General features: G+C 42.7%; 1 protein-coding gene across 2 annotated transcripts; it reads right to left on the reverse strand.

Annotated features, from left to right (window-relative positions):
• Positions 1–158: 158 nt before the first annotated feature.
• ankrd13d (ankyrin repeat domain 13 family, member D) lies at positions 159–14,503 on the reverse strand. Of its 2 annotated transcripts, XM_080415366.1 has the most exons (16): positions 13,542–14,503; positions 12,847–12,982; positions 12,636–12,760; positions 12,249–12,294; positions 11,361–11,504; positions 9,366–9,555; positions 8,830–8,896; positions 8,283–8,364; positions 8,134–8,195; positions 7,907–8,037; positions 6,428–6,585; positions 5,620–5,733; positions 5,224–5,396; positions 4,223–4,302; positions 2,429–2,695; positions 159–1,625 (listed from the first exon to the last, which is right to left on the reverse strand). In XM_080415366.1, exons 1-16 carry the CDS (start codon positions 13,623–13,625, stop codon positions 1,562–1,564), a joined length of 1,923 nt encoding a protein of 640 aa, XP_080271492.1. In that variant the 5' UTR covers positions 13,626–14,503; the 3' UTR covers positions 159–1,561. The 2 variants fall into 2 exon arrangements, with proteins under 2 accessions (XP_080271492.1, XP_080271493.1); XM_080415367.1 differs by lacking the exons at positions 159–1,625; positions 2,429–2,695 and adding an exon at positions 2,750–3,963.
• Between the last annotated feature and the right edge of the window lie 236 nt (positions 14,504–14,739).

The raw sequence follows: 14,739 nt of genomic DNA on the forward strand, positions 1-14,739 counted from the left end.
GGTTTTTTTCAAGTTATGGTTTCGTCCATCATAAAGAGTGTTTCAATAAATGTATTTATCTTTTGTACATGATTGGTTGACTCCATTCAGTATTGTGATTAGCTAGCAAGACACCGCCCACTTCACACAGGGTGTGATTTTTTAACTTTTATTGGTATTAGGGCTGCAGTCTAGTGTCACTGTCAACACATTTCGATTGTCTCAGTCCCATCTGCAATTTTATTCAGTCTTGACTTTTGTCTCAGACCGTGAGGACCAGTCCATACCCGGCAATGTGCGCAGCCAAACTGTATGCAGACTTTTTGGTTATGCGCTCTGTATACATAGTTCTACGTTTTGGACAGGAGTGCTGGTGATTTCGTCCTGTTGGCCTGTTTGAGCTAAGCTATGTGTTATTTTGTGCCAATAACAAACATTGCATGTCAATCTGTGTGCTAGTGCTATGGAGATGATGATATCCAAAGCGCCCTCCCGCTCTTAAGCTGTGTGTGGACACGGGCCCTAAATGAAAGTCCTTTATAAGTCTGCCCGTTGTGTGTGTTGTTCGCCAAGTGTAGCAAGCGGCTAGAGATCCCATTGCCTGCGGGGCTGTAACCAGACAACAGATCCTATAGTCCAAACTCTGAATCTCACATAAAAACGCTAGTTAACAGCTTAAGTTTGGCTAAAGCGAAAAACGGTTTTCCTCATGGTCTTCAGATGCTAATGGTCAAAGGCCATGTGCAAGTTCAGATCAAATGCTCAACCCAAGGTGGACTGAATATAGCACAATTATGTATGCTATGCTGCTAGAATCTTTGAAAATCCATTAGCATATCCGACTGAGCTAATGTTCTCCTTCATTGAGAATGACACCTTATAAACTAATCAACCGTTTTTGCTTGTTGGGGATCTCTACAAATATAATTATTGCAAGACACATTAGATAGGCATGATCAAAAAACAGCAAAATATAATAAATTATGTATTTGTGTAGCTATTAACAAAAACCTGTACCATCACAGTTTTAGTAAAAATAAAGAAATAAAGAAAATAAATACAATTCTGGGTCATTATCATTTTAATTTTTAACACGCATGTCAGCCAACATAATTCTTTTCAAATATTATAATCATATAATATTTTTTTTAATCAGTTATAATTACATTATAATGGTGATTATTTATTTCGGCATCATTAGCAATATCTTTAATAATGTATACAGCTGAAGGATAATTTATCACTCATTAAGGACAGCAGGATTGTGAAAAATATAAAACATGGAATAAAAAACAAAGACTCTCCCTTTAATCTTTTCCTTCATTCTAATGTTAAGAGTACCTGCCTTCAGCCGTTATTTCTCCCACTTATTCCATTATGTTAATCACTGCTTTACCCGGTCCCATACACTCTCTTGTAGCAGCCTTTGTATAAGAAAAAAGATAAATGAAATATCAGCAATAACTTAACATGTCTGGATAAAAAAAAATAAGAAAAAAAGAAACACGCACACACCTCCAAATAAAATAATAAATTAAGTTTGTTCCCTTGCGAAGACCCGCCTCCATCTGTCTTCATGACATTACTTCTCGGTGAGTGACAGCTGAAGGATCCTCTCTAGCTCCTCCTCTTCCTCCTTCTGCTTCCTAAAACAAGAACAGGTAAAATATGTAAAAGAGAGAGCCAAGATGGGCGAAAAACGACGGGGGTTAGACTAGAGTCCAACTGACTGCGCTGTTGCTTGAAGGCTTGTGGCCCATCACTGCAACGCAGCATTACTCCTGACAAAATAAAAAAAAACACCCGCAAATAACACTAAACACAAGTCTCGACTCGTAACGCAATACCACCAAGGTTTGTGAAAATTGTAACAAGTTACTTTTGGGGAAATAACAACTGTAATATCATTACTCAAAACGTAATAGTAATTCTTTATATTATTTGTTACTGGGAAAAGTGATAATATTACAGTAACAAGTTACTTTTACCTTGTTACTGCCCTACACTGCACCAGAGGCGTACCCACTGTAGAGGCAGGACAGGCGGCTGCCTGCCCAACTAAGATCTCGCCTCCCCTAGAAAACCCAAATAACCCGAAAAAGTGTCATAGCGTGCTTAATGTCTCAAAGTCACGCATCCAACAAGCTTTGAACTGAGCAGATTGGACCTTCCGTTCCAGAGATAATGGCCAAAACATCTTGAAAACGGCGACTTTCACCGGTTTTCGATCGCCGATTGAGTTGAAATTCCTTTTTAGGGGGTAATAGAGGGGGGGGGGGTGCAAAAAAAATCTCGCCTGCCCTAAATGTAATTCTTGGGGACGACTGCACACCGCCCAGTGCAGCTTCACGTCAATTTGTGTCTTTGCATTGACTTTGTAATGTAATCCCGCTGCACACTCCTGTGTGAATGCACCTTCAGTCAGTCAGTCAGTCAATCAATCACTCACCTGTCCATCTCCTCATGCTCCCTGCAAGACATCGCCATGGCGATGCGCAGTTGCTCATCAAAGCTGCTTGCCACACCAAACTGTCCTGGCAACGGCGGCTCGGCCACTGTGGTGTAGGAAGGTGGAGAATTGGCAGCGGGATCCAATGGGGAGGCAGAGGAGGGTTGGGTGGGGTCTGCTGCATCATCATCATTATCATCATCCTCCTCCTCCTCCTCCTCCTCCTCCCTACTAGCCAATGAGATGGACAGGGACTCCTGGATAGCCCTACCAGAAACAGACATAACAGGGACCAGAACATGAGGATATTAATTTGTAGAATGAATAATGACACGTTAAAAGGTTATGAATGACACACTTTCACTGCTACCCATATTTGAAAATCAACCAAATTGGGATAGAGGCAGTTCGGGGTATCAGGGGGAGTGACTTGCGGCTGGTCCGAGGAAGCTCAATAGCCCTAACACTCGTCAAGCTGCATGCCCAAGTCATACTTGGTCACATGCAAAATCAAGCTTAACACCATGGAGAGGCACACAGAGCGTTAGAGTGCAGTCAGTGGACTCAGTCGTTTTAACTACATCCGGTACACGCGTAGGCTATTTCAACAAAAAATTATGCAAACCATGCCTACATCGCTATGATTTTTGCATTACTCAATAAGGACTGTAGACGCACCGACAGCGAGGCCTTGGCTGGCGAGGCGTGCCCAAGTGAGTAGCAAGGCGGGCGATGGCCTCAGGCATCAACAAACACGCCAAGTTGGCAAGCCATGGTGGACAGATTCACCCGTTTCAAAATTGCACGTAGTACTTGACAAAGACATGTGCTTTAGATAATGTTAGCGAGCTAGCTAGCTAAATGATGTACAGTAACACTGCTACACTGTACAGTAACCCATAGATAGACCATGGATCCCCAATAGGCGGCTCGTGGACCATTTGCGGTCCACGAGAGCCAATTGTGTTTATTTGCAACAAAAAGAGAAAGAGATGGTATGTAAAATGTAACAATCCCAGCGTGCGTGCGTTTGCTTATGGTTTGGTTTCCTTCGGGTTTCATTCAAATGTGAAGGTGTGTGTGTGTGTGTGAGAGAGAGAGAGAGAGAGAGAGAGAGGGGCTGTGTCTGTGTGTAACTGTAAAAGCAGGGAGAAGGAACATGGGAAGAGGTCTACTGTAGGAGGAAATGAGTTTCAGTGTGTATGTACAACTAACTGGCTGCTATTCAAACCTTTTAATTAAGTGGTTGTTTCTGGACTTATTTAGTTTAGGCAATTCATAGCGGGTGGGTCAGGCCCTGCCGGCAGGAAGGTCCAATCTAAATCAAGTGCGAACTACTGCAATGTCATCTGATACGAGGGTCCAGCAGGGTCAACATTTTATCCTATAGATGGCAAAACTGACAACGCTTAACTCTTTGGCTGTCAATGACGAGATTGCTCGTCATATTTTGCTAAGGTGTAGCCTGCCAATGATGAGAATGACAAGATTTTGTGTTTTCAGTGGTTTTCCACTAGATGGCGCTGTTCGCTCGCCTATGGGTCATTTTGTTTTATTTATGGCAGTCAAAAAGTTAATACATGTATTTGGGTTTTATTTTGTCTTCTTGTAAATGTTACAATCATGACTAGGAGTAACATGTTTGACCATATAGGCATAATAATGGTTACATTTTTAAAAAATGGATTTAGTGTTTCATTTCACTTTAAAAAGGAAGATTTCCCCAGTTGGATCATAGTAGTTTATACTTTATAGACATGATAACATACAGAGTTAGAGGTATGGCCATCTCACCTCTCCAGCTGAGAGTCTTCTTCATACAGAGGAGACGGAGGGACTGGCCGACTGTTGGTCAGGGCCTCCCAGATGGTCACCTAGGCACACACGTGCACACGCACGTGAATTAAATCATTCAATCATATTTTCTCCAAATCATCAAGTTATACTGTATGTAACTTGTAAAATTAATTAACAGTGAATCAGCAATATATCAGGGGAATGGAAAATAAAAGTAGATGTGAAAAAGCACAATTTCCTGAACTAATAACTAAGGTCTACATTATTCAGGTCTAGACAATAACAATGTTAAATAATCAAATTTGTTGAAGGAACTTCCTTTAACACCAATGACCGTGAGATCAAGGTCTGGAATTCTGGATGTACCCAGCAAGAATGCTACTCCTGTAAAATCTTGGTCCTATGCCAGGCCACAAGTGGTTTAGCTCGGACCAATCTGGGAACCCATCGCCAAATGAAAAGAAAAACAGCGCCCTCTGCTGTTTTTTACTATCTCACTTGGCTCTGGGAGGAAGTCGACGTAGCACACGTACGCAAGGTAACCAGGGTTTTGGTCTGCCTTCAGCATTTCACTTCCGGTGGTGCGACTATGTTTTCATTCCCACTAACAATATTTCTACACAGAACACTAACACCACTTCTCCCAGAGAACATGGATCGTTTTGGTTATAAGCCCACTTGTTTCTATGATGAAAGAGCAAGTTAAAATGTGAATATCTTTCCGTGGTTTTGTCTGCTCCGAGGACGCTATTGTTAAATGAGTTTCGGTTTGTTTCTAGTGGGGAAGGATCGGCAGACACGTAAATCCCGCCCACTACATTTGATTGGGTAAAGCGCGGCCTGCTTCCTGATCTGAAGGCATGCCCACTTGTAGGCCAGTGCGTATGCGATATGACGAACCCCCCCGACAGATTCAAACGCAGAGCAGAATCTGTTCTTGAGAGATTAAGCTCGGACTAACGTAACACAAGCTGGTAGTTCATAGGCCTTGGACTAACCTGGTCGCTCTCTGTGCCAGCATCCAGCAGACTCTGCTGGATAGCGAACTGCAGCAGGTTGTCATCCTCATCTCTCATGGGCTCGCTGCGACCCGGCCCGAGTGTAGCATAATCTGGAGGTGGCTCAAACACAGAAGGGTCCACCTCGCAGTGGAAAGGAGGGGCAGGCTGTCCTAAAGTGGAAAGAGACGGGGGCTAATCATGCCTTCAAGTGCATGTCGGAAGAACGTTGATCGAACATATCGGGTTACATAGCAACCTGTTATCACAAACATGGATGGAGTTAGAAATAAGCTAAATACAATGTTTCTAAGGAGCACTTGAAGGCACGATTAGAGTATTAGCTGCGAGTATGTTTGTACGTTTGTGTGTGTGTTTATGAACAGTTGCAGTTACCTGCTTCAGTGGAGGCCTCTGGTGTGTGAACAATGACCGAGCTGACCGGCTCATCGCAGCCACACAAGTTACTGAAGGTCACTCTGGCATTCAAAACGTGGAATAGAGGGATCTCTGGAGATCACAGAGAGAGGGACAGTCCACTTCAACACAGGGCATGGTCTCGGCTACCAAGTAAAATGGCACCAAGAAAAGTCCTAGCATTTGTTGCCCGACACTGTGACCACAGCAACACACTGTCGAAATTCACCAGCACTATCTATTTTACTAGCATATTTGGAGCAGATTAGGACCTGCTAATGAGGGTTAAAGGGATATTTCACTTTGATAGATTCATCGAAAACACCCGTCCTTGGTTCTGGTGACTCATACTTTATTGTATTTTATTTTTTATTTTTTACAAAGAAAATATAAAAAATAAATGAAAAAAGTAATTGAAAAAACACGGTCTCCTCACATATTAGAAGGACAATATCAGTCACCAGAACCAAGGACGGGTGTTTCCGATGAGTCTAATATGTTTAAAATGGAGTTTGAAGTTACAATGGGTTTGTATAGGAAGGGAAATACTGAATCAAGTAATTTCGGTCAGAAGCCTGAGTAGACGATAAAATGACCCAATTTTCTTTTTTAAAGTGAAATATCTCTTTAAGTACCTGCAAAAATAGCTGGTAGAATAATTGGATGGGGTTTAACCAAACCCCATCCAAAGGTTTACCATATTTGGCTTGCAGTTACATTTTCTACCCTGCTGACAATGTGTGAATACATGGGAAATGGTGCACACAACATAATCCCCCCTACACACCTATTTTGACAGGGAAGCCAGGTGGTAGGCGCAGGGTGATGAAGTCACGCAGCTTGGCAAAGTGGGCATTGGAAATGGCCATGAGGTCAATAATGGGCGTCACCTGCTCAGCCAGTGACAGAGGGTGGGACTCGCTCAACCATAGGGTGGCCTTAAACCTAGAGAGATGACAGGCAGAGAGATAGAGAAAGAAAGATAAACAGAGAGAGAAGAGGGACAGAACAAGTAGTATATGGGCGCACCGTGCAACAGTTAAGCCCAATACATACTCTGTCCGACATCGAAAACAAAATTTGGACAGGGTAGGCATCAACTACAAAATGACGTCATTCAGAACTTCAGATGGGTCACTCATAACTTTCTTCGGACGCTTTTGCAACCCAAGATGTTTCGACTATCTGAAGAATATTCGGTCAGAGCATCGTTTGTGATTGGTAAGAAGAATATTCGGTCAGAGCATCGTTTGTGATTGGTAAGACGTTCAAGGTGTGTGTGATGTTTTCGTTTTGTTTCCACATTCAAGCCCAGCTTCATTCTGCTGTTATGACCATAGGGTCATGTGTGTATTTCCCTGTGTATCATGTCTTTCTTCCCTCATTGGTGTTTGTGTGTGTGATTGAATAGTGATGAGTAGCTGATTGACTACCAGATGGTGTGAGTGGTGACTGAGAGTGTCTCGGAAGTCCTGAGTGGACAGGATTTCCGTCTTTTTTGACCAATCACAACACTCGTTTCATTCACGGAGAATGTTAACAGATTTGTAAAGCATACTTCCGCCAAATTCAACCACTTCCGCCGAAACAACCAACAGCCCAGGTCTTGCCCACACGTTAACGTGGGTTATAGTCTTGGTAGTGTAGGGGTGGGTGTCCTTTCTTTTATATTCTTTGTCTGATCATGTGTTTCTTTGGTTAAGAGTAGGTAAGAGCTATGTATTTATTTTTGGTAAGCATAGGATTTTGCTCTTGATTAACTCTTTGACTGCCAGAGTACCGTAATAGTGTAATAGTGTGCCACTGCTGCCAGCAAAAACAGCGATTTTACTGTACCTTTGAAAAAAGATTTATTTGGGGCTTTTTATGCCTTGATTATCGATAGGACAGAGATGGGGAGTGACACCGATTCTGGATTCTGGATCAGTGTTCAGCTTAACCATTTGACTGCCAATCACGTAGATCTACGCGAACCGATTTAAAGCCGCCACGTGCCAATCGCGTAGATCTACGTGAAATTTTTCAAATTTCACCCAAAGACCAAGGAGATATGATTAGTTGAAGATCTAGACTCCTATCCACTTCCTTGTTAACTTAAAACTTAAAAAGTCTGTATTTCGGCTCCTGAGTTCTTTTTTTTTTCCAATGAAAAACTCTGGCACTGGCTAAAAAAATATGAAAATACCTCTGGCAGTTAATGGGTTAATAGGGGCTGTTGATTTGAGGGGCTGTACATTGCTATGGTATGACCATTATTACAGCTTACCTCTGAACTTTGCTAGTGAGCTCTACAGGTCGTCCTATGTCTCTGTCATTCAGGATGAACTCAGGGTCAAAGTATTCCTCAGCTGTGATGGCTGTCGGGTTGTGGGGGCTGGCGCATTGTGACACATTACTCTGAAAGGGTGAGAAGGAGTAAGACAAGTGTGTTATCAGTGGCTCTGCCTGCAAAATTATGTTGTGGGTGCACTCGTGCACCATGAGGATACTCACCCCATTCTGAGCAGTATGCTGTTCGGCTATCCCAAGGAAGGATTGGAGAGGGGTCTTTGAGCCTGGTTGGGAACATGGGAGATAATGAATGACTGTGTTATTTGAATGGTGTCTTGAATATAAACAGTAAGGTATGTCTGTGTGTTTACCTTTGCTCCTTGACTTGTCCTGGTCTGACAGGTGCTCTGTCCTTGATCGAGTCACCAATTCCACATTGGTAGCACTGTAAACCTGGACCAGTCACAGAAAAAGGGATGTGTCATGTTTTTGATATTTGTAATATTTAGATGCTTAGGACCAGTTCTCTTCAGAGCAGTTATTAAAGAAAATAAATACTTTTGTACACCTAATTACTGGATATCACCAATGCTTTATCAAAGTTGTTGTTTTAGGGCTGTGCCACTGCATACACTATCTACTGTCGGTTACAAAATATTTGTATCTACATGCTAGTACGTAGCATTACCACCCAGTACTAATCCAAACCGAACCAGGTGAATAGAGGTATATTTCACCTATTTTCCAACATCATATCACAAATGTAAGTAAGGTTCTAAGTCCTCCAAATAGCCCTACTATACTGCCCAAAACCATCGTAATTATGTGTGCAAACACCCACCTGGTTCTCCAATTGGGTCATAAGTTACACATATTTTACCACCAACTACCATTTCACCCAGGTTAACAGTCACTGACCTTGGCTTCATAGCCACTGACCGCCTCCGTCTTCTCAGAGCGCCAACCCCAGATTCCTGACTTGTTCCTGTACAATAGGACAAGACATAGCCATTATAATCATTGTACAGTATATAGCATTGGCTGTAGGAAGGTGCTGTGATGTGTGTTTTTGTGTTGCTTGCATGATAAAATTGAGGGCTTTGTTTTCCCCTCAATAGTAAGACTAGAAAAGAATGATCCTTGGAGTGCAGATCCCCGCCATGGTCGTACAATTTGATTGTACGACCTACAGTTCAAGAGTTATAGGCCAAAACGTGATCGGCCTGTTATAACGCCACAATGAGTTCGATTTGAAAAATGTGGGCCTCCCCGGATTGTGCGAGCAAAGTTTCACACTGATCAGGCCAGCGGTGCCCAAGATGAGCTGTTCACAGACAGACAGAAGGACTCACAGGAGCAAAAACAATCCCTCGCTGTGATTTGTGAGCATGTAGAGTTGCCATTTTCAGTGCGTTAGATCTATGCTGCGCAACAAAGTATAACTTAGGCTTTACCTCTCGAAGGCGATGTTGCGTGTGTTGAGGTGTGTGGAGACGATAGGCGAGGTGAGCCTCTGGGCTGTGTTCTCTTGCGAGGGCTGCATTGCCGCCAGGAGAGAGGGGGTGTCACGAGGGGACAGTGCCAGCGGCTCAGTGTACACCACCTGCTTCTCATGGTCAACTTCCATCACCATGGCCCCGTCATCTGGGGGAGGGGACAGAATTCACAATTGCAGATGAAATGCAGTACATGCGCCCTACATGTTCACCACTGGGCACCCTTTCTGGGTGGGACATACATACAGTAAGAGAACAACAAACAGACACTGTATAAATACTCCATGCAAGCAGTGTCCAGTGACTGTAGTGGTTAAGACTCCAGTGTATGGGCTTTTCTGATCAACAGAATTCCTGCCACACCCTCGCTTTTTCCACACACAAAAACAAAAGAGAACAAAAGGTAAAATATAGCTGCAAGCAGCAATACAGGGGCCAATAGGAAAAAGGCTATATTAAGCCATATAGAAACATAATAGACTGAACTTCAGACCATGCAATTAACAAATGAGCATTTGAAACAGCTGAGCAGAGTTCTGAGTGGATAATAAAATGCATGCATGTTGCTTATAATGGCATATTTCAAATTCTTGTTAAAAATTCAGTCATCAAGACAAAAGCTTGCCAATTTCTCTGCATCGTGTACATAACAGAAACTATTGTAGTATTCTAAATAGACAGCTTTAGATAGCTTTTCATCACTATCCCTGGCTAGTCGGTTTACCCGGGGCCTGGATTCATGTGTTTTTCAAACTACTCAAAATGGCGGAAAATCTAAGGGCGGAGCTTACTGGTCAAAGTGACAGATGTGTTCCTCATACGTAGAGGCACATGTGTAAGATAGTTTCATGGCTGTAGGCCAAACGAGGCATGACTAATGCCAGTTCAAAGTTTGCATTTCCAAACGATTGCGATAGCACCCCCTTTTGGCCAATTGGAGTATGATATGTTTCAGTGCATGATTCTTTACCATACTGCAAAGTTAAAAAAAATATATATATATGACACTGCATTTATGTAGTGTGTAGAATAATTTTCATACAACTGCAATATTCATTGTCTCATGGAGGCTTCATTCTTTCATGTAAAAACTTCTCTCCAACTGGAATTTTAGATTTTGGTCCAAAGTTCGTCTGTAGGGAGTTTCATGCAGATTGCTCAGAAAACCCAGGAGGAGTTTGAATTTGACAGTTTTTCATATCATTCAAAATGGCAGAACATCCAAGGGTCAGAGGTCAAAGGTCACCGTAGCACATTTGTTCCTCATGAGGAGACATGTGTAATGAAGTTTCATGGCTGTAGGTCAAACGGTTCATGATCTATGCCTAAACTGTTAAAAGTTGGCAGTTTTGAATTGATTGCTATAGCACAACCCTTTGGCCAATGGTTGTGAGGTTCGTGTCTTCGCCGTTTGGCATAGCCATAACCATGTTGGCAAGTTTCGTAAAAAACGACTATGATTAAGCCAGAACTGCAAAAAACGGCGGAAGAAAACTAACAAAAACAAAAGGGTGCCTTCGCACTGACTTGCTTGGCCCCCTAGTTATTGCACCGAATCCGTTTTAACATACCACGAGAAGCAGGCTCTGGTTAAAAATAATTTATAACATTGTCAATTCAAATTAAACCCACAAACAGAAGCAGACAGCTCCGACAACCACAGACCGACCACTGAGTGGAGGCAGAGAAGGAGAGAGAGCTGTCTCCCAAGACCAGGCACCTACCAATGGGAGCAGTCTTTAATTACACTTCACTCTTTTTAAATGAAGAACACCAGTTGAACAACTCCAAGCTGTTAAAGTGGCAGGATCTGAAATCATCTTATGAAAAGAAATATTGTCCTTTTCATTTTTCCTATTGTACTAGATGTGTTAAGATACAGCATGACTGAAAGAAAAAAAAAAGAATTATTCAATGTTGGCAGGAAGCCATGAATGATGTTCAACTGCATACCTCCGCCCTTGAAGATGTAGCTGCGCCTGCCCTTGAGCCAGGTCATGTGTTCAAAGCCCAGTAGGGTGGTGTCCACACGGAGGCATGAACCACTCTTCCAGACCCGGTACACATCGCTGGGACAGACCTTAGATACCAGAGGCACTGGAGGTGGAAGACAAGTAGCCGGTTCAGTAAGAGAGTGGAGGCCAAACAGAGGAAGGCAAATAAGGAGGTAGGATGAAAGAGAAATAAAGACTGGAATGTCACTAGTGGCATCTTATTTTAGGGCTCTATTATCTGTCTGATGTCACAGGCATAAGGTAACTTTCTTCTGTGCCAAAAAAGGCCTGTTCTAATCAGCGTCCTCGCTGAAATATAGGAAGAGTTGTGACTAGGTCTACATTAATGAAAGCCAACAGCATGAACAGTGGCGAAGTCGAAGGACTTGCACAGCGCATTTATATCAGCTGCAGCCGATTGTAAAACCAGACCAGCTTACAACTTTGAGGACCTTCCTCTGAAGAAAACATAGACTATGTTCTATCTCCTGCCTGATTGGTTTAACACGACCCAACTTCTGGCTCACACCGACATAGAGGTTTTGTTGACCTCTCCAGGCAAAAAGGAAGGATGGGTAACGATGGATTTGCCTACATATCTGATTTCAAGTATTCACGTACATTGCAGATTATTTCAAACAAGTAATCTTGAGTGTGATATTTCTTCACCTTTTGCAACCTTTCCAACTATGCAGGAATATTAATTATAGTGGGTATGCATGTCTCCCTAACCCTTCCTTCAGACACATTTCTCCCTGTGTAAATGAGTGACAGCTGCTGCTAAGGGAGCTGTCCACCTATGTGGTGCTGAAATTGACCTCTGAGAAAGCAAATGAACCACACTCACCCCAACTGGTGAACTCCCACTTCATCTCCACATAGAAGTCCCGTGCCTGAAAGAGATAGTAATAATGACAAGACATCAGGACATGTTATAGCAAGGCCAACAAAGTGTTGTGTTCTCTGGTATCTGTAGATGTTATCAGATTTTAGAACAAAACCTGAGGTTGTTTGATGACACAAAAGGTATGACATCAATGGACCAGTTTCATAAAGATAAAAGCATCCTAACTTTTCGATTACTCTCTTCTCTAAAGCCAATCCCAACTTGGAACATCCGCGCTAAAACCACAAACCTACCCATCAACAGTTGAGCCAATGCTTAAGTTTGGATGCTTTGCCGGGTGGAACATCATCTGTCACAAGCATATGTCCAATCATGAGGATATCTTACTTGTCTTAATTTGCTCAACAATTCCGGGATTCCGGCCAGTCTCTCCGTGGCACGCTTGAAGTCTCTGTACTGAAGCACCAGCTGAACAAGTTCTGGGTCTCCAGTGCTTACTGCCTCCTGCAAAACTAAAGCATACGTCCAAATGTAATGAAGTGGCCCACTGGATCTCACACACACACACACACACAATTAGAGTTTACAGTATGCTTACTTGTCCAGCTCTGTGCGTTGCAGTGCGTGGGATCAGCAGAGTATCTGAGCAGCACACGGGTTGACTCTAGATGTCCAAGACAGACAGCCAGCTCCAGCGGACTGCGCCCCCGCGGATCCAAGCGCTCAACATCCTGCTGCAGAATAAAGGAGCATTAGAGCAGTGGTTCTCAACCTTTTTCAGGCCGCAACCCCCAAAATAAATCCTATCTGAACTGGGGACCCCCACTCTGACAAGCACTTGGAATTGTAGTTGTTGAGACATTAAATTCAGTTCCCACAGATAAATATTGTGAAAATAGCCGATCTGCAAGCTCACACCGCCTAGCATGTGAGCTTGTAGATCGGTTATTTTAACAATCTTTGCCTCTTTCTTATATTAGAAAATTTGGCCAATGTTTGACCAGTTTTTATAGTATAGTTGTTTGATTACTTTTGATTGTGTTTTTAAATTATATATTTTTTCTTTTGTAGGTATTAGAAGAGTATTAAGTCCTTAAATTGTCACTTCACTGTCATCTGGGGACCCCCCCAGACAAATCATGTGGGGACCCCGACCCACAGGTTGGGGACCACTGCATTAGAGCAAGAACAGTGAGTGCGACTAAACAAGCGCACCTGTCAAACTGTCCAAAGGCTGCAAATAATCATAATCATAAAAGACAGAAAGAAAGAAATGAATACAATAAAATCTACCTCTTTTTTCTGCAGTTCTCTGTCAAGCTCCAGGTACTGATTATCCCAGACCAGAAAATGCAGGGGAAACGCCTCTTGAGCCATTGTTGTGTTTTGGCAATAGCAAGACTGGTTGCAATGGTATTTTAAAAAATAAAATAAAAAATAATATAGCAGTGACACCACCACACACTAAAACGTTAGAATGATCAAATAAGTCTGGTCTCCCTCTGCCAAGCTAGCCTGTCAGTGTTAAAACACAGCAGCAGCAAATGGTTAAAAGCTTTGCAAGTTGCAATGCAGGACTGGGGCGATTTGATGGAAAACCTGCCAGACAGCTGTGCTAAGAAACTAGCTAATTAGCTAACAAAATAACAATGGTGCAGCCTTTTCAATACATGGTTATAGCTAGGCTAACTCGCCCTCCTACCTAATTAAAACCACCCGTGTTAGCTAACTGGGTAGCTAACGGTAGCTAACTGGCTAATAACATTGTTGTCTTCTCTTGGCACTTTTTTCCATTTGCTTGAATGGAAGAATAAAGCTAGGCTGCGAACAAAGCACTTCCCTGGCCATCGTGTGTGATGGATTTGTTCGAAAGGAAAAATAAAATGTCAGCTGATAAAGTTATCTAAAACCGCTGTTTTTTATCATCCTCTGATATCGCAATTGATTTGTATCGGGATGTAAAAAAAATAAATAAACATAAAACGAGATATTGGCCTAATTTTGGTTTCTACATCCAGGTCATTGGAGTTGAAAGCGTCCGATACGATGGGTGATGTTGTTGACAGCTGCTGCTGATAAGATCTAAGGTTGATTTCATCCAGATCAAATGGACATCTGTCTCCTCAAAGATCCTCAAGTACACAAGTCAAGATGGTGTGCTGTTATGTGCGAATAGGAGCGTCGTTAATGTGAAGCAAGTTGTGTTACGTCTACATTATTTATTTTTTCGCTTCGCTTTATTTCCAGGTTAGGGGCAGAAGCTAGGGACGGATGGGGCGAGGGAAGGGGAGGGAGAGGGCGGGGAGCGCCTGCGATATATCAATATGCTATGAAGTCAGGTCTTCAACAGGGGGTCCGGGGACCCCTAGGGGTTCCTCAGAGTTATTACCGGGGGTACACCAAATCGAATTTCCCTTTTTTTTCTATTTTTCTTTTATACATTAACCACTTGAACCCTAGCATCCCTATTCTGAGGAGAACTTTAGTCCAA

This window comes from Gymnoscopelus braueri (assembly GCF_963280865.1).
Source record: "Gymnoscopelus braueri genome assembly, chromosome: 20".
In the NCBI taxonomy this organism is placed as follows: domain Eukaryota; kingdom Metazoa; phylum Chordata; class Actinopteri; order Myctophiformes; family Myctophidae; genus Gymnoscopelus; species Gymnoscopelus braueri.